We start from the raw sequence: 22,592 nt of genomic DNA, 5'->3' as shown, positions 1-22,592 counted from the left end.
TATTTTCATTGATGGCAAGTTGAGGCACTGATGGTACAAAAATTGGTTACCATATTATGGCATGCCGAAATGATGGTTATCAATTTGATCTAATTTCAAGCAAGAGCTATGGTACCAAGTATAACTAGCCAATTTTCAATATGGCGAATAAAAGGGAAAAGGTATTTAATGTAATAGGTATATAGCCACACATATATTGTTGAGAAAATTAATGGAGACTTTCAATCCTTAGTGCAGTTTTCTTACATTGCCGATACAGAGATAAAACGCCATTTTCGTGCCAACTGCATTCAACACCTAAAAGCTGAAAGCACCGATTCAAATTAGATGTGATGGGGATTGAGTTGGCACCTCATTGGAATTGGAAATAGAATTGCCATATTAACCATTAAAATCTTGAATGGCATAGCAAAAGTAATGATAACAGACTTGGAGACCCAACCCCCATTATTATTTACAGCTTTATGAATATATTCATGGCAAAATTACAATTTGTTTTGTTTTTGTTTTTTTGTTTTTTTTTTTTTTGGTCCTTCATCTTAAACAATAGCACGAATCCCAAGTTTCTTGAAAGTACATTTCCCCATAAGGTGTGCATATTGTACAACAAATAGATTTGGTATGTGTAGTAGTGAATCCAATCAAAATTTCAGCTTTTCAATTAATACGACAACAGAAAGTTAAGCAACACCTACCATTTTCCCTAGGCAGCATTGTATTGCACTATTTAACTAACTCTGCTTTTTCAATGATTACTCATTTTGGTGCTTTGTTTGCTTCTGAAAAATTGAAGAGCTTTATTTGATCAAAAGGAAGAGGTGATCCCCACCAAAGAGAAACGAGGTGACGTTATTTAAAATTACAAAGTCATGACTGACTGCAATAGACATTTATACAAATTACTCAAAAATTATTTCAGTCATGGAGTCGGGAGGGGAGCAGATAAAGACTATTAGCTTTGCGTAATAGGCGTAGCAAAACAATAATTGTACAATGCGTAAGTGGCTATATTGATAGACCACCATCAGAAAACCCTCCGCTGATGGCATAAATCACATCCATCTCTACGCAGTTGAGTTTGATAAATGCAAAACGTTCACCTTCTTGGCTGCATTATATGGTCTAACCTCTCCTTGCCCTTGCCAAGTGCTTTCTGCCGAGGATAATAAAACATATATCGGCGTAGTTGAGTTTTAAATCATACCCATGTCACGAACCAAATTCCCAGTAAAACTATCATAGTAATTCTGGATTCTTGGGTCACTGTTAAGTTCTCAGTCATGAATGTTAGTTGCATCCAGAGCCCTTGGGAAAATGTTCTTGGTGAAAGGGATCATCAATACCATGTACAGAACTCAACCTAGGAGAGTAGTTCCATCCTCTCATTTGTTCCAGCTCATGGCTATTTGATCGCATGCTCGATTCTTCTTTGAACTTCAAGTAAAACGTTGACGACCAGTAATCTCTAACCAAATTCTTCAAGATGGGCAGGACCCAAAAATTAAAAACAAAACCAACAGAGAGAAGCATAATTAATAACCAATTTACTTAGTATTATACTTGTTTGAATGGAATCAATCCAGTAAAAGTTACAGAGAGCAAGGGAAACACATACTGTTTTCATCAATTGTATCAACTCATTTAATGCATTATTAAAAAGATCTGGGCATGCCAGATTAGAAGTGGTCAAAATTTCTTGTCGGCTTCGGTGAGATATGTTTACTTCCGTTGTTGCTCCTGTACGATGAAACATCAGTAAAAATATAAGATAAATGGTAAAAGTACAAACAAACTACGTCTACTTTAATAACTAACTGAACATGAGTTTTTCCCCTAGTCTGCAATATGGATAAACATAAAACATCAGTAAAAAAACAAAGTGTTCAACTTAAAATGAAAATAATTAAAAAAGCAAAATAAATACAAGCTTGCTTTTTCTAGCCAGTTTTTCCAAACAAGATCAACTGTGCTGACAAAAGTAGCCGAGAGGTTATCAGCATAGAAAGTTCAGATGAAAATTAAGTTAGCATGGCTCGAGGTAAGAGATAATACACATAGGACAAGGTGGACCTTTTTAGTTACAATTTCTTATGTAAAACATCAGTAATATCACAGACCTGCACTTATGTACTTTTCAATAATATGCCGTGCCATGTAAATCCTTTTCACGGTGTCTTCTACAGGTATTTTACTGAGTTCATGCACTTCATCATAAAAATGCACATTCTCCCCAGCTAAACAACTGCAATTAAGGAAAACAAATCAAATAAGACTTCTACTTACTCCCAACTGCTCTACAGCAAAATAGAAATTGAAAACTTATTTAATATATGTTCTCTAGTTTTCAATTTTATATGAATAAATCTACCTTATGCAAAGGCAATTCGTTTTGCTAAATTTAGCAAACATACAACCTTCAAACTTAAATCTCATTTTTTTCCTCTCAAGAATTTCAAAAAACTATTATCCAAAAAAAAAAAAAACAAAAAGAGTACTTCAAAAAACAGGGAATTATGGAGATATATGATACCTATCTGCAAATGCCATGAAAGAGTGGCGGAATCTTTTGTTCAGAAGTAATTTATCTAGTGGTTCACTAGGATCTATTACTAAAGCTTTTTCTCTTTGCAATAGCAATCCACTATCAGGTATGCCAAGAGCCTGACCCATTGTCTCATATTCTAGAGGTTCTCTTCTCCTCAAGCTGATTTGTGAGAGTAGAGGTTGTGAACTTGATAGAGAGAACAAAGCTAATATAAGAATACTTGCCTGTGGAATATACCTGACACATGTTAGCAAATACTCATAAGTGGAACTATAATACCACAGAGTAAGATGCAGCACAAAACAAAATAATTCATACTGTGACCAATAGCAGAAATCTGGAGGCAGCTTGAAGCCATGAGACATCATCATGAACTTCATTCAAAATGTAAGCTGCAGTCCACACTCCTGTAAGCATTAAGAAACCTCAGTTAAAAGGCCAACATAGAGGTGAGATGTACCATATATTAGGAAGTGTAATATTTACTTAGGACTAAAAGCTAAAACAGATACAAAACCCTTCATCAATAATAATAAGAAGAAGAAGTATAGCATACATGACATAATTATATGCAAAACAGATTAAGCCTTGTATTGAATCCAGAAAAGAAGTATACCAATAGTGGAGGCTGAAATGAGAATTCCCCGCCACAGGTCTCTGAGTTCATCAAACCTGAATTCTATATGCCGAATAGCCGCAGTGAACCCAACCAAAGTGGCAACATACAATGTGTGGAGGCACACAACTGGAATTATCCACCAGGTCCCCATGTGGCACAGATTGTTTAGAGGTTTTCTGATATGTATAACTACAGCAGAAAGATAAAATTGTTGGAAAACAAACAAACTATTCGCACTGAAAGTTAAGTGGACTATTCAAAATTTTACCAACAATGATTAGTTCCAATAAGCTCCTGGCTTTTTGAACAAATCATAAACAGCATTTACTTTGATAATGAAAGTCAAAATCTTTTTTTCCAAAAAGAATATAGAAAATGATAATGAGAATAAAAATGCAATATCACACCAAAACATCTTACATGCAGCCCCAGCTATCCATGGAAAGAGAAGTAGAGGAAGAAAAATATAAGATCTAATTGGTGGTAGGCACCTCCTGAAAAATTAATGGCATGTAAATGAAGCAAAAGTTAGGAATAGAGAAGTAAGAGGAGAGAAAAAATAAATAAATAAAGAAATTGACAATACTTCAACTAAAGTCCAATAGAATCTTTGTTAATCAGTTATAGCTCATATCACTTTGGAGCGGGGGGTTATGCCATTATGCATGTCAAGGATGATTCACTAGTGTAAATCGAAGATTTGATAGCAGGCAGCCTACAACTTAACAATAAATGCAAAATGTATCTTACTTGACAAAAATGTAATATAGTTGGAAGGCTTGTGATATGCGACAGCTCAGCAGCAAACCAAAACCTAGTGGACCTTCAACCCAGACTGGAAGCAAAAGATACTTCAAAACTTCCATGTAAATTATTTTACAGAGAAAATACTAATCACAAACCATACAAGTCATTTTAAAGAATCTGATAACAAGAAAAGATGTGGATAACCTGCCCATACATAGCAAGACTGCCACCAATACTTCTTCTTGAAATCCAGAAAATTGACGGATAGCTGCATAAAACGCAGCTAACTTATTTATAATAGACAGCTAAAACAAACAAGCTTTTGGTGGATGAAGTTTAAGATAACTCAAGATCGGTTGACTGATCAAAAATCAAAATTTACCACAATTGACAATAGAAGGTTACAGCTGGCAAAAACTTGAATTACTGGAATCCAGAAGCCACTGCCTTTCGAACGAGGAACCTTGTGAACCACAAATGGTGATATTAATCTTGACAGGAGCCTGAGAAAAACACCAGAAAAAAAATGAAAAGAGGATGCTTTGTTTTTTCTTCACTGGAAAGCCGAAAACAAAAGCATATAATTATTATTTGAGCAAATAAAAAAAAATAAAAAAAAAAGAAGCAATTCAAAATTGGGATGAGTACATATGCGGTTGTAAAACTTAACTGTCTTCAGCAAATTGTTTTTAGTACCCAAATGGAACCCATCGGAACAACATGGAAAGCAATTCAAATGTGAAAACACAGTACCACGACTAGCTCTCTCTCTCTCTCTCTCTCTCACACACACACACACACACACACACACAAGCAAATAGAGCAGTTGATCCTTTCAAGTACCAGCTTATGATATCCTTAGCTCTATAATAATTTTCTACTGAACATTCTAATTATGTGGCTTGAAAATAAAATAAATCCTTTAAATTTTTCTGTCCTTTCACCAGCTAATAAATCCTTTAAATTTTTCTGTCCTTTCACCAGCTAATTTCACCGCGTCCTCAACAACTAAATCTTCTATCATTTCTCTTTTAAAAGCAGAGCTTTGCATAATTAACTCTATAGCAGTCAACAAAGGATTTTAAACAGTGAAATTTCAGCAATTCCTCAACCCAACGAAGCTCTTAACTTTTCTAACGACAAGAAAGGTTGGTAATGGAACAGATTGGAATCGGTCAGTGACTAATCTTCTGCTTATATTCATATTCACTGACACGTAATATCAAACAGACACCGGGCAATCTTATATACGATTCCCAACACAGACCCAATTTGCATCAAGACCTTCTTTTGATCTCAAATCAATCAAAACCCCCAAAACTATTACAGAAAAAAAAAAAAAAAATTTCTTTTCCCCATACCCATGACCTTCGTAAGTACAAAAAGCTACCTCATGAAGAGAAAATAACCAACTCAGTACAAAAACTTGCAAGGAGAAAAACTTGATGAGAGAGAGAGACCCATCAAAACATAAAAAAGAAAAACGCACAGAATCATGCAGATTGCCGAGATGGAAATAGCTATGTAGTCGCTGGGACAACCACCTTCCTCCGCACAGCTCGTCATTCTACTCTAGCATTTAGATCTTCTTTCCCTTGTCCAAACTCCAAATAATCAAAGCTGAGGTGTGAAAAAATGGGCAAGCTTTTTCTATATATCTGATTCGGATTCTCAAATCTAAACGTGAATTTGAGGTTGTTGTTGTGGTTGCCGTCCGTACAGCTCTCCTCCCCCTCCTCGACTTCAAAGGAGGAGTCCATCTCCATATGATGTTTGACAAATGGGGTCCAATGTGGAAAATTCTTTGGTCATTGTTTGACAATACCAAGAACTTTGTTTCATAGCCACGTCCCTCCTTTGGAAAAGCACATTATTTTAATTATTTATTTTCTTAATCTCCGTAGTTTTTTTTTTTCCCCCTTAATTTTTATCAAAGATTAAAACTTTCCATTATTTAATACCAGTTCATATGCATTATGATATAAATCGTAATAAAATAGTAGATTGTGAACTGGTCCTAGAAAATTGATGTATCATGTATCTTAATTGTTATTTTGGCTCAAATCAGAATCAATGTCAATCTCAGAGTTTAACATTTGTTTGTTCATATTGATAAAAATTTATTAACTATTTTGGGTAAAAATTAACATTGAGGTTAATTCAGAAGTATAAATCTAATCTGGACCATAGAATCAGAATAGAAATTAAAGCAAAAAACAGAAAAGAACAGCAAAACACAATTCAGGGTCTTCCTTTGTGTTTTGTATCATTATTATTATTGTTATTATTATGTATGCATCACAACTGAAAACCATAGTATATGCAGTGTATACACAAGAACGGAACAGATTTTTCTTCTCTCTATCCCAAAAACAGAAAAATTAGAAACTAATTTCTCTACATCCAAGGTAATGTCAGAGAAAATTGCAGACCCAAAAAGAAAAAAAAATGTCAGAGAAAATTTACGCAGCCTCCAAATAGAACTTTTTGGGCTTGACAAAAGAATCTTTAGCAGAACTTATAACCACAGCAGCAAAACCACTTCCTCTGCACCCAAACCAAAAATTTCAATTCAGCCTCAAATAGATTCAAAAGAAATGAACAAAAAAAGTAAAAATACAAATACACTTGAACTTTGAGGAAAATACCTTGCTGGGGTACTTGTATTTATCATTTTCTTTATGGGTTTCATATTTCAACATGCTTTTTGTAGAGCTCCCACCAGATTTTTTTTCATCTCTTGCCTTGTTGAATATGACAGTAAATCCATCTGCTGAAGCAGGATCATTCACATCCCACTCTCCAAATTTTGGTAATGGCCTATCATTCTCATACTGCAAGTAAAGAAACCAAAAATGCGTTTACTTTACCAGAATGAATAATTCTAAATAGAAATTTTAAAAAATCTGGACCTCTGAGGCACTATTTCCCAACACTGATAAACCAAGTCCAAGGGAATATCCCAAGAAAAAAAAAAAAAAAAAAAAAAAAAAAAAGAAAAAGAAACGGACATCATTTGCAAACAACAATGCTGTAATTCCATAAAATGTTGGGTTCTAGAAAATGCATTTTAGTGCATTTCAGAAATTTTGATGGGGCAAGAAAGCAGTGATTTTTCTTCCTCTAGTCGACAAATTCTTCATATCAGAAAACGTTAACCCATATACCAAAATCCATTAGAACAGAGCAAAAACAAAAGCTTTGTTGAAAAGGAAGACAATGAAAGCAAATATCACCATTGATAACGACCCCCATTGCCATCCAACACACCAGTTGGTTCTCCTATTTAAAAACAAACAAAAAGAACCCATTTTTTTTCTATTTTCTGATGAAATGGAAATCAATTGGAATAGAAGGCCAGGAAGAAAATTACCGATGCCATGAATGAGAAATTTCAAGCAGATTCAGAACTCCAAGAAAAAGCGTACGGACGACGGAGTCAGAATATGGAAGAGACGCTGTTTGCAATGACTAAGAAGATAGAAAGAGGGAGTTATTTTAAAGGAGATCGGACTCGTTTCATACGCGGGACACACTATATTTCTTCTATGTTTATATCAAAAATAACACAAATTCAAATAAATAAAAAATTGTATCAAAAATAAATAATTAAATAATTAAATAATAAAAATATATAAATATAAAAGAACTTTCCAATATCCAACCTGGCACCCACTCGGTATTTTTTGAACGCCGTGTCGTTTTCCAAACCGTGGGATATCAATGGGGCCCACGCGTCCTTTCATTTTAATTATAAATTTATATAATTTTTAAGCTAAATACAGGATTTTATAGTTTTTATTTTTTATTTTTTTATTGAGTATATATAGTAGGAGAAAGCATTTAAAAATATGACGATTCAATAAATACATTATATATGCAATGTTTTCAAAATAAATAAATAAATATGAAGGGTTTTTCATAAACTTATCTATTTATCTTCATAACTAGATATTTAATTTCTTTTTTCAACCAAAAAAAAAAAAAGACTTAAATATTTTCATCCTTCATACTCTAAAATTAATTAATATCAATGGCACATAGATCTTGTATAAAACCACAACCACTACCTTAAATGTTCAAAGATTGACACCGGACAACAGATTTTATAAATAAAAATAAATACTTATGAGATAATGGGAAACATGCAAGGGATGCAAAATGTAGAACATAAATGTTGACCAATTATTTCAGCCAAAAAAAAAATTGTTGACCAATTAAGGTTTCGGTTTCTCCATACATTCTATCTTTGAATTTTTCAAATTTAGTAAACATTAATGATCACGAATTTGTCTTATTTTTATTATATTACTATACTCATCACCTTGGTTTCTCAGATAGAAAAAAGAAATAATAATATAAAATAAAATACAATAAAAATTAGTGCTGGGTCCTGGGGATTGAATAACCAAATCATTTCATTCCTTGCCCAAAATTGGTAATGAGATATGGAATATAATTTATTCTGCTTTGAATGAAATGAGACCAGATATGAGTGGCTCTTAAGAGTTGGTAAAAGTGAATCATATTGGATGAGAGAATGGTTAGAAATTGAATAGCAAATTATGAGTAATTATGCGTAGGAGCTGAAACAACGTGTAATATCCATGCCCATATCTCTTAGGATTGATGATCAGATTGAAACTGGACAGACAAACTCTGAATCACTGCAGTCTTATACATTTTAATTTACCAACATACCTTTACATGTATTTTACGCGTTATGTATCTTTTTCAGTGACAAAAATGAGAATCCTCCCAAAGGGGGGAAAAAAGTGTCTGATATTTACAACATAGTAGGCATTGATACATCACAGGCTACCTCAAATTGACCATTTCTTAACAGAAACCATGTTGGTGCTCCATAGCAAATCAGGTAGATGACAGTTTCTCACCTTTGTTCTGATGGTTTCGATTCATAGCGCCACAAAATCCCTCCCACCAAATTGTTCACTGCATGTGAAGCCATCGGTACAATAATGCTAGAAGACATTACTGTTGCATAACCATATGCAATACCAACAAAAGTTGCCCTGAAATCCATCAAATAATCATTAATTATAGCTGAAACAGTTTCATGACAATTTCATTACAAACTAACCATATTTCCAAAAGTTGGAGCTTACATAGTGTCTCTTTGTGCACCATTTGATTTTATGCATGTTATAAGGGGTAAACTTCACAGAAATTTAGAAATGGAAACTCTTTTGACTGTTAGCGAACATAAAATGAGGAATTACTCTGTCATACTAATTTAACATTAGACTGACAGACTATTGAAGAATCACATTCTCTTTTTCAGAGACCATGTAATGGAATCGAAATATGGGGAAAGCCAGTAAATAACTGCAGTTGAATCATGTTTTAATTGTAGAAGAAACTTTTCCATTGCACAATAAGCCAAGAAGACGAGTACCAGGCAGCAAAGGAATACTTCCGTCCACTTCCTAGGTGCAGAACACCAAAAATGGCAGCAACCACCAAGACACTCTTCCAGTCAAATCCAAAAAGCGGTAGCAGTGCACCACGAAAAAGAAGTTCCTGGTGAACCCACAACATACTGTAACAATGGAATACAAATTTAACATAAATGAAGAAAACTGTTCTGATAGTAGTTTTTTGGCTTGCCTCACTAAACCCAGGCAAAAATGCAACGACCATGTAATCCAATGGCCCCAGAGATGTAAGGACCTGCATCATTGGATTGCAAAACAATGACTTAAAAATTTACAAAAGCAGCTAAGTACCATTTATAGAGATGGTCAAAGGCAGTAGGTAGAACATGGTCTAAGTTATTCAATTTAAATGCTCTCATAAAGAGCCTTTCTCTTTGATCAGACAGTTCCAAATTTCTTTATTCTTCTAAATCATTTCTGCATATATAATGATTATCCAGCTCTTATTACTATTCATATGTCATCCTCTCTCGAATTACTCTAGAAGCCTTGCTAGAATAGGAAGTGGAGCTACCTGCTGATTTGCAGCTTCACTAGACTCGGCAAAATCTAACCATGTCTTCAATAGAAGATATCGGCATGACGATATCAGTAAAACTAGTCCTGTAATCAACTCAAGATGCCACATCTCAAAATCAACTGTACACAAGGGGAGAAACAGTGATGCTCTCTCAAGTAATGAAAAACTCTAATCCAGTCAACAGCAGAAAAGCATCAAATATCATGCTCTTAATAAAAAAACAAAAAATGCTTTCTACTAGAAGGTGGTTCTGATGAAACAGTGATGCAACGATGTGCCTTCTCAGGGAAAAGTATAAAAGGTAACTTTAGAATCGAATTTATTGCAATAAGAGAATTTGAATCTCCATACACGATACTTTTGATGAGCAGTCAAGTATTGGCAATCCTTCCACTGATGCCAAATGCGATACCTGCTAGAAACAATAAGGAGATGACATTCTAAAGTATGCAAATTTACAAAGTTAAAAGAAACCATTGTTTTTCTATCAATACAAAATGAAAAGTAGCATTTTACACCAGATCACTAAGAAGTCATAACTAGAAACAAGAACCAAGGCCTCTAATCATAGACTCCTACAGTTCTATTCATCATTCGGTTTCTTATTCCTGATGTGTGGTGTGAACACAAGCAGTTTCTTGCGAGTGATAAAAGGAAGGAAGAGTTATGTAGTAATAGTAATCTAAATACATCCTTCTTCAAATAAAAAGATTTGCTCGATTCAAATGATTTGACCAAGAAAAAACACAAAAATTTCCACAAGGGAAGCAGATTAAGGTGACTACAGTGGATACATGTATCACAAATGAAACTGGAATGAACAAGCAAAATGACATTTAGGTCAAATGGAAAAGATCAACATTTTTCTTATTTCCTCATTGAAGCCTATACCTGTCGAATTATTATACCGAAAGCAGCTATTAGACCCGAAGTAACAGTGCATGCCTGAAGCACACTACTCCTTGAGGGGATTGAAATCAGTTTCTGCTCAGTCAAATTTTCAGAAGGATCTACTTTCTTGTCATCTTGACCATAATCATTACTAGAAGAACTATCAGTAACGCTTTTACGTTTTTGTGTTCCATCCTTTTTCAATTTCTTGAATGATTTCCGGCTTGCAAAAGCCCTTGGGCTAAATTTGAGTCCCTGCAAACAACAAAGCATAATTTATATATTTAAATATATATTCATGTCTTCAGAGAAATAAATAGAAAAACTCAACAATTTTCCGAATTAGAAATGAGTATCTCACACTGCATAATTTGGAAGGTAAAACATTTTGTACACCATATAGGCCAATGAGATTCCCACCTGAAATATATTAATTTCAACTTCCAATTTAAAGTATGAACCAAATGACAAGCACTGAAGGACATGCCCATACAAATCCAAGTGATAAAACAGTTATCCACGGGTTTGAAAGTTGTCATAAGTAAAAACATATATAAGATAACAATTTGCAACAACGGTTTCAATTTAGTCATGAAAATTGTTTAGAAACAACATGGATATGAATAACCCTCCTTCTAGAAAGTAAGATTACCCAGAAAAAGCAAATAGAAATACTAACAGATGAAGGAAGATTGTTCCAAACGCAAGGGGTTTGTGGAAGAAGAAGCATATTTTGAAGTTGTTCTGGTCCACCAACCGTTTACAGAGAGCGAACCCATAACCAAGTCTAAGAACAGCGTTCAACTCCAAGTGGGTACTTCAAACTGGACCAGGAAAAAATTGAAAATTGTATGGTTTCAGAGTTTTAAACAAATGGAATCAGAGAGAAACAGAGCCTTTTTTTTTTTTTTTTTTTTTTTGGCTCCACTTTTCGCGGTGAATTCTGCAGCTTTATGTGTACTGAGCTGAAACGAAGAAGAAGAAGAAGAAGAAGAAAACTGCGGTGCTAAGAACTCGTAAGCATCACAAAATCCAGAGCTCAGCTCAAGCCTGGGAGCCGTTGATGAGTGATGACCGTGACCTGATTTTTTTTTTTTTTTTTTTTTGATATTTTAAACCTCTCATTTATTACACTTTACCCGCTGATTTATTATCTTTTAGCATTTTAATCTTCAAAATTTTATTTATTTATTTATTTATTTTTGGCACTTTCATCCTTTGATCATTTTTTTTAACAATTTTATGCAACACACTTGATCCAATATACAAGATTGTTTGATTTGATGTTGTAGTTTCATTGTTTTATGGGTAAATTACGTCGACACCCTGCTAAATAATCTTAATTAGTACACCTTTTATATTTCTAACATTTCGTTAACACTCTTTACTTAAAGCTGGATTATTCTTTTCACATCCAAAAATGAACGAATTTAAAGAAAGTAATACCCTTCGTACTAATTTAAATAATAATAAAAAATACTAAGATTATACAATAAAATGAAATACAAGTTTGGATTATTTTTTTTAAAAGATTTTGGCATATAATAATAAAAACGTGGTTTAAATTCAAAATAAAAATAAGGGTAAACTAAAGTAACGATCTTTTGATAATACGATTTCAATATAAGATAGATATCTACTGATATATCAAATGCTAATAATAACCAAAATTAGTATTTTAATATTAAAATTTTAATTAAACAAGTGAAAACTTTTATCAATTATTACATTATAATTTTTTTATCTTTTTTGTCATCGTTTTGGCCTTTACTTATATTATTATTTAATTTTTAATATTACTTAAATATAATGACCGAGGAGGTATTATATATATATATATATATATATATATATATATATATATTGAATTTGTTTATAACGTAAAATTGTGTAAATATTTTAAAAAATATGATTTTTGAATAAATCAGTCAATATTATTATACAAAAACGACAATTTTTTGAATAATTATCGTGTTTGCAAATGTATAAAATTTAATTATTACACAAAAATGATAATTTTTTCAAAAATTATTATATTTGCAAACGTATAAAATTTATATATATATATATATATATTATTTAGGCATATATTTTTTTCTTAGATAATCAACTAAGAATTTTATTTTGAGTTGTCACATTTTATTATTTTATTTTTAATTCAACTATAAAAGGAAATTAACAATATTTGATAATTAATAAGCCTATTTAACAATGATGATGCGACATATATATATATATTTTTTTGAATAAGATGTGGCATAAAACTAGCCATTTGAATGATTAAAAAACAAATTTATTATTATTTTTTTTTGCTTGTCTCCTATGCCCTATCCGGTGACTCGAGCCCGTGCCATTCTTGGCACGGATAGTAACGCTGGTCAACCGAGCTGGACCACTTCGTCAAAAACAAAATTAGTTATTTGATTGGGTTATGTGGACATGTCATAATTTGGATTATTTTAGAGAATTTGAAGAAGATGGGATCGTTGTCCCTTAGTTCCATTTAAGTTTTAAACCAAAACGGTGGATATTATACTGCAATATCATGTGGTAAAATAGCGAATAATGGGCTTGATTTTTGCCCTGCAATTGGTAGATTACTAAAGAATATAATCTAGTTTTAAAAAAAAGTAAACAACAGAACTTTAGACATGGTGGCTAATTAAGGAAGTAAAATCTGCATTGCTTATTACTAAGGTTGTTTTTAGATCAAATTTCTGTTGACTTATTTTTTCTAAATGATAAATTTGAAATATATATATATATATATATATATATATATATAAATGTGTGTGTGTGCGTGTGTGATTTTTCTGGTTAGCAATTGCTGTCTGAAGGCATGAGTTTGCAAAGGCAAACAATAAAAAATGGAATATAAAAGTGGATTCCAAATGTTGCAAATCTCGAGGAACTTAATCAAACATGAATTTAAGTGTTCGATAGATGAAACACACATTACCGGTTGGTCGGTTTATTTATTTATTTATTTATTTATTTTTTGGAGGATAAAACAGATATTGCAAGTCAAAAAAATAACTGTCTATGATGATTTTTCTTCATCTTCTTCTATATTAATGTGAAACTACATAGCTCAATAGTGAACAAGTCAAAAGAATATGGAACATCATCCACAAGCAACGGGGCTACATTCTCTGAAACCTTAAAATGTGATCGCAGAGAATCAATGGGGGAACGAACATCTATATACGGACACATCTAAAATGATTAAAGTATTAAAAAAAATGAAAAAAGAAAAAGAAAAAAGAAAAGTGGAAAAATGGAAAAATGGGCACTATAGTCATGTATCTATGATACAATTTGCAGACATGAAATGCTGAGCTGTTGATCAAGGTGTAGATGATCAAAGACTCGGTTACAAAATGCTTGCTAATAGCCATATATGCAGAAATAACCAATAGCCAATAAGGCCAAGCCTTGCCCCGGGGCGACTCATTAAAACTCGACCACCAGATACCCTGCACAATATGCACAGAGAAGCTTAGTTCAAGCGGTTATTAATATTATAAAGCATCATGAGCCATCATAATAAACAACTCTAATTCAATCCTACTAAGATAACTTCATGGATGTTAGCGTTAGGATTTCTCTTCCTATTCTATGTTTCAAACATAATCTGCAGAACCTTTAACAAATTAAAGGAAGCAGGTTTTGGACAACTCTATATTCTATTTTCGTTTTTTAATCTTTTAGCAAAAGTAGACAAGTATGCACTTTACCAGATTCCATCAATTCGATCTGCAACCATCTTTCCTTGCTTCGGAATGAGACCTGATGTATTTAGAGACTTGAATACATGACCTGGAAAAAGAAAATATTATAGATATGTTGTGATTTCTTCAAGGTGAAAGACTACTTGGAATGATAGAGAGTAATCAAAGATGCAAACCTTTGTCCTCATCAGTTTCTTGATTGTTGATTAAACGACTAGATTCTGAATCAATATCAAGAACCAGATGGTCAGTTGAACCCTTTCGCATAGTCCGCACATGGGCTGCTGATGCGACTGGAGAAATCGTTGGTTTTCCAAGTGATCCCTGAAGAAACGTTAAAAACAGTAGTTTGCATATGAAGCCTCTGTCTCTTTCATGAATCATAGGAAAATAATGATCAATGCATGAGCAACGCATACAAGCAAGCTTATCCAGACAGAGAGTGAACAGATCACTAGAACAACACTCTGCTAGACAACGTCAAAATTTCCAACATGCATTGACCAATTCCACACTGTTACTAGAAGACTAATTTTTTTGACGACTATGGAAACTAAATAATTAAGTTCCATAGTAACAATTACATACGTAGAATTAAATTACTTTTCGCACCCTAGTTTAAGACCGAGAAAACATGCATTGGGCTTCTACATCAAAATAGAATGATTAACAACAATGCAATAATATAAGAAACTTATAGTTGGAGAAAAGAGATAAATTAATGTTTACCGCATCTTCAATTTCTGATATCTCTGAGCCAGTTGGCAAAGAAGGTGCTTCAATTATGTTCCTTTCCTGGACGATCTCTGTCTGCACAGCCCTACCTTGAAGTGAATCTTCAAGTAATTTAACCTTTGTTGATAATTCGTCCACAACCTTTTGGCTCCCAACCAACTGAGCACCAAGTTCTTGGGCTTTTAATTTTGAACTTTCAGAATCCAAAAGCAAAGCCATAACCTGATGCTCTAGCACCGACAGAAGTCCCTTCACACCAGAAGATATTTGGTCTCCAACTAAAACATCACCTCCCAACCTTTCTATAATCTTTTCCAAAGTAAATATGGCATCAGATAGTTCATTCTTCATCTTTTCCAAATCTAGTTTATCTCCAACATGTGTTTCTACCTCCTCCTTCAGATGCTGTATTTCATTAGTGTGTTCTGCAAGCGTAACCTGTAGCTCTTCATTTTCATTAGATAGTAGCTTTATTTGATGCTGCATGTCAGGAACATTTTCAATAATGTAGAAGAGTTTCTTTACGTGAGTTGAACTATGGGGCTCCAAGTCTGCTAGTTTTGACTCAGCCATAGAGATCTGAATCCCACTGATCTTGTCAAAGAGGGCCTTGAGTTGGGATGCTGATAAGGAGTGTTCTGCTTCTAAAGCAACAAATATTATGAAGGAAAAAAAAAAAAAAAAACACTCATCAGAACCCCTACACGCAGATAAACAAAGTGGAAAATTGAAAAACATATAACAAAAAAAGGCTGACCTTGTTCTTTCCTAGTTAAGGAATTAAGCAATGATGAAACTTCTGCCTCTCTTTCCTTTAGCTTATCCTCTTCAGCTTGGTAATCCTCTAGCTTAAGCCTCAGCTCACTGCACGAATTTTGCAACACTTCTACATCAGCCTCCAACTTGGAAACCCTATTTTGTTTCAGATCCCTTTCTTCAATGGCTTTTTCATAATTAGTTCCGACTTGTTTCAAATCCTCTATTATAAGATTCAACTCACTGCAAGACTTCTGCAACACTTCTACATCAGCCTCCAACTTGGAAATCCTATTCTGTTTCAGATCCTCTTCTTCAATGGCCTTTTTATGACCAATTTCAGCTTCTTCCAATGTACTCTGCAAATCACTACAAGACTTTTGTAACACTTCTAGCTCAGCATCCAATTTAGAAATCCTATTCTGTTTCAGATCCCTTTCTTCAATGGCTTTTTCATAACCAGTTTCAGCATCTTTCAATGTATTCTGCAAATCAACAATTGCAGAGGCTGCCAAATTAGTTGTGCTCTCAAACTGTTTGCTCAGAGCTCGAACTTTTCTGGTAGCAAGTAGCAACATTTCCACTTCTTTAAGATATTTGCTGCCATTAAAACGTTGCTCAACCTTTTCTGAAAGATCTCCCCCAATTTCTCCCATCTCTAGTGACAAGCTATGTTTCAATTTTTCAAGCTCAGGAAGCAAGCTCAGTTCCAGTAAATTGTTTTTAACTTCAAACTGCAGTTCTTTAGTAGCATCTGTACAAGCAGAAATCAAAGTTGTAACATCACTTTCTAAGAAGGCTATGGTATTCTTCTGTTCTTCTTTAGAGATCTCCAGGTCATTTAGTTTGTCTTTCAAAGTTTCAATGTGCTCAAATATCAACAATACTTCATCCCTTGTTGCCTCTAACTTCCTCGACAGAACTGCAAGAAAGTCATCTATAAAGGAAGAGCAATGTTCAAACTTTTCAGCAAAAGTTTTGTTCCGCAGCTGAAACCCTTCCACAGTCTTTCTAAAAGATGAGAAATCATCACCATCTGTAATACTGATCTCATCATTATCCTTCTCAAGGTTAAAAACATCCCTAAGATGATCTGAGAAAGATTTTGTCACATACGTATCTTCCTGGAATAATGAAAAAGGAGGTATTAGGGGGAAAAAAATCAATTAAAAAATTAATTAGAGAGGAAAAAGATCAACCTTTGTGTTATAGCCTTATAGGTTAAAATAGAAAAAAGAAAGGGTAGCAAAAGCAAGGAATCGAGAAAGAGAGATCTACAACATATACGAGAAGATACATATTATGTTTTTATGGGTAATCAGCAAAGTACTCACTACTGAGAAACTTATATTCCTAACCATGAAGGAAGATAATTTTAGCAGTGCTTCCATAGTAGATGAATTTAGATAGAAAAAGGCGGAGAAGAAAAACTTAGGACAAACATCAAAAGAAAAGGAGCTGCAGACATCAAAAGAAAGAAGCGAATAGCATGCATTAATGGAAAAACAATTGAGACCATTTGACAAACAAAACAACGATGTTCATCAAAAATCTGTTTACCTCCATGATTTGCTGTTTTCGAATCCCTTCTAAACCCATGCCAACAAAATGGTCCCTTATGTTCATAAGAATGAAATCCATGTCTTTCAGGCTATTGAATTTCTTCTCAAAGTATTTTTCCACTTTGGACAACAGAGTGTCATCATTGACAAGTACTTGAAGATCATTAAGGTGAGCTGTAATTTCTACAGACCGGCTTTTCATGCTGCCTTTGCTCCCATCCAACTCCTCAATATAGGTGTTTAACTTGGAATTGAGCATTGATATCTCTTCAGCATTTTTCTTCTCTCCTTCAAGTGCAGAAATGTTATTATTTGCCTTCAACAATGCATCTTCCAGTGACTTTATAGTTAAACTTGCATCTGCTAGCTTGCTAGCCTGAGATTCAGCTTCCTCCTGTAGTTTCTTTAGCTCATTTTCCAAATCAGTTCTGCCAACTTGGGCATCATCATTTTGTTTGGTCAGTAAAGTAATATTGCTCTCCATCTGAGACAATGCATCCTCAAGTGACTTTATGGTCATGTAGGCCTCTGTTAGTTTCCCGCTCTGAGTAGCAACCTCTTCTTTCACCTCATCTAGCTCTGTCTCAGCAGCAGCTTTACTACCTAAAGCACTTTCTTTCTCACTGAGTAGCATAGAAATATTATTTTCTGCAACCGACAAGGCCTCTTCAAGTGAATTCTTAGAGGCATAAACCTCAGCAGACTTGCTAGCATGCAAAGAAGCTTCTTCCATGGCTTTCTGCAACTCTTGTTCAACAGTGTTCTTAAGAACTTCTATTTCCCTCTTTTCTTCAGCAAGCTGAGAAACATTTTTCTCTGCATCTGACAATGCAACTTCCAATGATTTTATACTTTCTTGGGCTTCTGCTAGATCGTTAGCCAGAGTACTCACTTCCTCTTGTACTTTAACTAACTCTGTTTCAGCCTGTGTCTTGGCATCCTGACATTCACGAATATATCCTGCAATCCATTTCACCTTGCTTACAGGTTCTCCAAAAACTGAATCAACTGGAAGATTAATTTCATCAATAGATTGAATTACTCTTTGTAACATGTTATTACTCTCAACTAAGAACTGTTCAATTTGATCCCTTTGTTCTTTTATGGCAGCAAGATCCACCTCCAACTTAGGGATTAACTCTACATCGGTAGACAAACTACTAATTCGGTCCCTGCAGTCAGCAAGTGCTGATTCTTGCTGCTGGATGTCATGTTTTAGCTTCTCAATTTCTGAGTTCTTCTCATCCAATTGAAGTTTCAAGCTTTCCCGGTCTTGAGCCAGTCCTTTTCCTTTCTTCACTGCAATGGTTAACTTCTCTCGCACCAAAGCAGATTTCTCTTCTGATCGACCAAGATCCTTCTGTAGAGACACTTTTTCCTCCTTCAATGCAACTAGTTCTTGAGATACCATCCTCAACTCATTTGACAGATTATTCACCTCTGACCTCACCACCATCTCCTCTTCCAATATAAGTTCACAGAGCATCAATTCCAGATCTCTTAAATATAAATGGTTTTTTATTTCTTCAAACAATTCCACGTCAAAATGAGAAGAACCAAAAGATGCATCACTCTGTTCCTTCATCTTTTCAAAGCATTTTTTTATGAGCATTGGAATGTCAGAAGAAGGCTGGTAGACCCCTTTATTGTCCACTGCAGTTCCTGAGACTTCAAGCAATGTTTTTACTATTTGATCCTTTTCTAGGGAAAGCTGATGCTCTTTTTCAACAATCTCTTGGAATTTGTAAGTCAGATTATCCAACTCTGCTTGAAGATAATCCTTTGTCTGTAGTTCAGCTGAAAGTGAAGCAGTTAAGCGGCCTATCTCTTTTTGTGCAACCTCCCTAACGGCAGAAATTTCCTCATGCAGTACATTTAAGTCAGTTTCAGCCTGCAAAAATGATTCTCGAAGCCAGCATACTTGAGATTCCAAGCTGGATGATGAAACAGTTTCTGGTAGATGCATTAGAGATAGCGCATCCTTTACTTTGTTAAATTCCAGGGAAACACCCTTCAATTTATTACTGTCATCAATAAGCCATCTTAGTCTCTCTACAATGTCCATTGATAAAACTTCCTCAGGTAAATCAGTGACCGACAAAATTTCTTCAAATTTCTCAATGACAATATTCCTCTGCAACAGTGTTTCTTGCAACGTATTTTCACTCCTAACTAACTCCTCTTTACTCAACTCAGCAGCCTCCAGCGCACTCAACTTCTCCTGTAACTCGACCAAGCACTTCTCAAGCTCACTCGTTTTTTCAGCCAAGGATTTTTTTAACGAGTCCCTTTGCTGTACCAATCCTTTCCCTTTTGTCACAGCCATATTAAGCTTCTCTCTCATATTAGCACTTCTAACTTTTTCCTGCTCGAGTTCCATTTTTGTTTTCCCAAGTTCTTCGTTCACTGTCTCAGCCATCCTTCTCTGGTTGTCAAGTTGTTCAACTAATTTCCTATTTTCGTCTTCTAGATTGCTCAATTTCTCAGCAAATTCCAATTCCTTTCTTTTGAGCTCAAGTAACTCCTCACGTGCAGCAGCAAAAACTGTCCCAAACTCCTCCTGAATTCCAACATTTACCCTGTCGTCAGACAAACACAACCTGAGTTGATCCACTTCAAAAAGTATCTCCCTATACTTCTCAACCAAAAAATAAGTTCCTTTTTCAACATAATCCAATTTTCCACCAATGGAATCATCTAACAGTCCTTGTTGACCTATTACCCCAGCAAGAGATGCTAAAACCCTATTTGTTACCATCTCCAAGTACATGGCCTTTTCACGCTGAACCTCCGAAGACACTTCAATGGACTTATTCAATGCCGAGAATTCACTAACCTTCATATTCAGATCCTCAATCTCCTGGTCCTTCATAACAAGAACCGACTGAAGTTCTCTTATAGTGGCCTCAGTCTGCAACCGTTCTTCATAAACACTGTTAATAACCCTTGAACATTCATTCATCAAGACAGACAACGAAGCATGAGTGACCAACTCCGAGGTCTTATCCTCACTGACCAACTCTGGAAGTTGATGAGTGAGAGCCTTAAGCTGGTTCCTGAGGTTATCAACTTCTCTAGCGAAAGCCTCTCTTTCTTCCTGCACAAGAAAATTCAATCAAAATCAAATGCTTACTTAAAATAAAAAGCATTAATCTTTCTAACTAAAACAGATCATGACGCATTCGACCTCATCACTGTTTCTCACCCACCGTCTTTTCCGGCATAGCCCGAATGCGTTCCAACTCATCAAAAGCTGGAAAACCAAGCTGCTCCACATTTTCCCGTCGAAAATCAAGTTTTTCCTCCGAATTCTCTTCCATTTCCACAGGTCCTTTGCCTTCGGCATTTCCGACCAACTCGTCCGGGCAATCCACGAACATATCTTCTTTAGCCGCATCCTCTGTTACCTTTCCCTCATCTGGGTCTCTTCCTGAAGGAACCTCTCCACCATTATCGTCTCCGAAGCGATCCTCCTGCTTATTTTGTAATCAAAATTTCGCAAACTAAGAAATCCGAAAAGCTCCGAAACTTCATAAATTGCAATTTCCATAACTTGGGTTTATATACCTGATAAAGCGATCCACCGACATCGTTTTCGTTCGTGAACGACGGAGTTTTGACATGGACAAACCCATTCGGATCATCGGGTGAGTCTACATGATCCGAATCCGAAGGGCTCGGTGGTTGCTCTCGGTCTTCCACAGCTCCAAAACCTCTCACAGTATCACGATTCTCAGACATTTCAATGGCTCATAACCCGAATCACTTCCCTCAACGAACAAGATTCGGATCTTTAAACAACCCGAAAAAATTCCGACTTTGGGAATTCCAAATCTTGCAACGAATAAACAAATCAACACAAAAAACCCAAAAAAAAAAAAACACACATACACACAAGCCCTAGAAATGGGAACAACTGAGCCTTCAAGGGACACAGAGGGGATTAATAGATTAAACCCGAGGATAAATTGGGGGTTTATGTCTGAATTTTCAGCACAGTTTTCGAGATTTATAAAATTTGCTTCGATCCGAATCAGAAAGCGACTATTTGCCGGTCGAAATTTTTGCAGAGTTCACGAAGCTGAGTAATACAATTTTCAGATTTTTTTTTTTTAATTTTTAATTTGTTTTTCCGTTTTTCTTGTTGAGTGGGGTTGGGATTGAGAAGCGTTGCTGCGATTTCATTGGTTGTGCTACCACGTCAGTGAAATACAAAGCTGGGAGCTGCTGAGAGTCCGCCACGTAAGCATAAGGTCAAACATAAACATAAAGCATAATCATACTTCTTAAAAATGTTTTTCAGGTTGACAATTTCTTAAAAAAATATCTCAGACCCACCAAAAGAAGATTGAATACTTTACTTTCTTATTTCAGCAAAGATTGAATACTTTCTTAAATTTTACTTCACTTTTAAACTTCTCAATCTTTATATATTTTTTTTCTTTATTAAAATAGAAGTCTTTATTTTACTATTTATTTGCAGTTCTACTCAACTTTAGTTGAATAATCTGAATGATATATTTTTGATAGAAATAATCTGCGCGACGTATGTTAAGCCTAGAAGATATTGATAGTTGTTTTTTTTTTTTTTTTTTTTTTTGAAATGTATCCATATTTTTTAAAATTACATGAACACCTTTTAATTTTATTTTTGTGCTTTTTCACCTGTGAATAATCACATTTTTTTGTTACTTACAATCAATTAAACTATAATCAACGTTTGCACAGTTTTAATATATGTTCAATTTGATACGTGAAATACACAAAAAATAAAATAAAATAAAATAAAATAAATACTTGTGAAAGTTATATGTGTGTCCATGTGCGCAAAAAGGGTGACATTCCGTTAAAATTGAAAAGTGGATGGGTGTTTCTATAATTTCTAAACATTTAAAAATATTTTTATAAAACGTAAAATTTGAGAGAATGTAACTATTGGAATACATATTTATTTGGTAATTTGTTTTCAAAGGGGACGTTTGGTACGCAGGATAGGTCCGGATCGGACGGGATCGGACAGGATAGGTTCG

General features: G+C 34.5%; 3 protein-coding genes across 12 annotated transcripts; all 3 read right to left on the bottom strand.

Annotated features, from left to right (window-relative positions):
- Positions 1-768: 768 nt before the first annotated feature.
- LOC107428507 (regulator of G-protein signaling 1) lies at positions 769-6,424 on the bottom strand. Its single transcript, XM_025078109.3, has 11 exons — positions 5,401-6,424; positions 4,294-4,414; positions 4,116-4,179; positions 3,915-3,999; positions 3,585-3,658; positions 3,162-3,353; positions 2,864-2,952; positions 2,531-2,769; positions 2,118-2,242; positions 1,616-1,737; positions 769-1,476 (listed from the first exon to the last, which is right to left on the bottom strand). Exons 1-11 carry the CDS (start codon positions 5,475-5,477, stop codon positions 1,288-1,290), a joined length of 1,377 nt encoding a protein of 458 aa, XP_024933877.3. The 5' UTR covers positions 5,478-6,424; the 3' UTR covers positions 769-1,287.
- A 141-nt stretch (positions 6,425-6,565) lies between these two features.
- On the bottom strand, positions 6,566-11,886 carry LOC107428466 (uncharacterized). 7 transcript variants are annotated; one of them, XR_009635095.1, is made up of 11 exons: positions 11,458-11,885; positions 11,140-11,198; positions 10,779-11,033; positions 10,239-10,299; positions 9,882-10,006; positions 9,540-9,602; positions 9,328-9,452; positions 8,807-8,944; positions 7,285-7,382; positions 7,148-7,193; positions 6,652-6,745 (listed from the first exon to the last, which is right to left on the bottom strand). XR_009635095.1 is itself a non-coding variant. In XM_048462430.2 (10 exons), exons 1-9 carry the CDS (start codon positions 11,555-11,557, stop codon positions 7,316-7,318), a joined length of 915 nt encoding a protein of 304 aa, XP_048318387.2. In that variant the 5' UTR covers positions 11,558-11,885; the 3' UTR covers positions 6,605-6,745; positions 7,285-7,315. The 7 variants fall into 7 exon arrangements, 4 of the variants coding, with proteins under 4 accessions (XP_015894484.3, XP_048318387.2, XP_060669394.1 ...); XR_009635097.1 differs by having other exon boundaries at positions 7,285-7,369; positions 11,458-11,884; XR_009635096.1 differs by lacking the exon at positions 7,148-7,193 and having other exon boundaries at positions 6,605-6,745; positions 7,285-7,369; positions 11,458-11,883.
- Positions 11,887-13,795: 1,909 nt separating this feature from the next.
- Positions 13,796-21,689, bottom strand: LOC107428501 (trans-Golgi network-localized SYP41-interacting protein 1). 4 transcript variants are annotated; one of them, XM_048462839.2, is made up of 8 exons: positions 21,130-21,689; positions 20,772-21,038; positions 17,561-20,659; positions 16,002-17,124; positions 15,239-15,882; positions 14,686-14,833; positions 14,516-14,597; positions 13,796-14,254 (listed from the first exon to the last, which is right to left on the bottom strand). In XM_048462839.2, exons 1-8 carry the CDS (start codon positions 21,301-21,303, stop codon positions 14,152-14,154), a joined length of 5,640 nt encoding a protein of 1,879 aa, XP_048318796.2. In that variant the 5' UTR covers positions 21,304-21,689; the 3' UTR covers positions 13,796-14,151. The 4 variants fall into 4 exon arrangements, with proteins under 4 accessions (XP_048318796.2, XP_048318795.2, XP_015894523.3 ...); XM_048462838.2 differs by having other exon boundaries at positions 15,239-15,888; positions 21,130-21,688; XM_016039037.4 differs by having other exon boundaries at positions 15,239-15,888; positions 20,772-21,035; positions 21,130-21,687.
- Between the last annotated feature and the right edge of the window lie 903 nt (positions 21,690-22,592).

Source organism: Ziziphus jujuba, chromosome 12, assembly GCF_031755915.1.
Source record: "Ziziphus jujuba cultivar Dongzao chromosome 12, ASM3175591v1".
Classification (NCBI taxonomy): Eukaryota; Viridiplantae; Streptophyta; class Magnoliopsida; order Rosales; family Rhamnaceae; genus Ziziphus; species Ziziphus jujuba.
The sequence above is the reverse complement of the archived record's forward strand: the minus strand, read 5'-3'. Positions and strand labels throughout refer to the sequence as shown.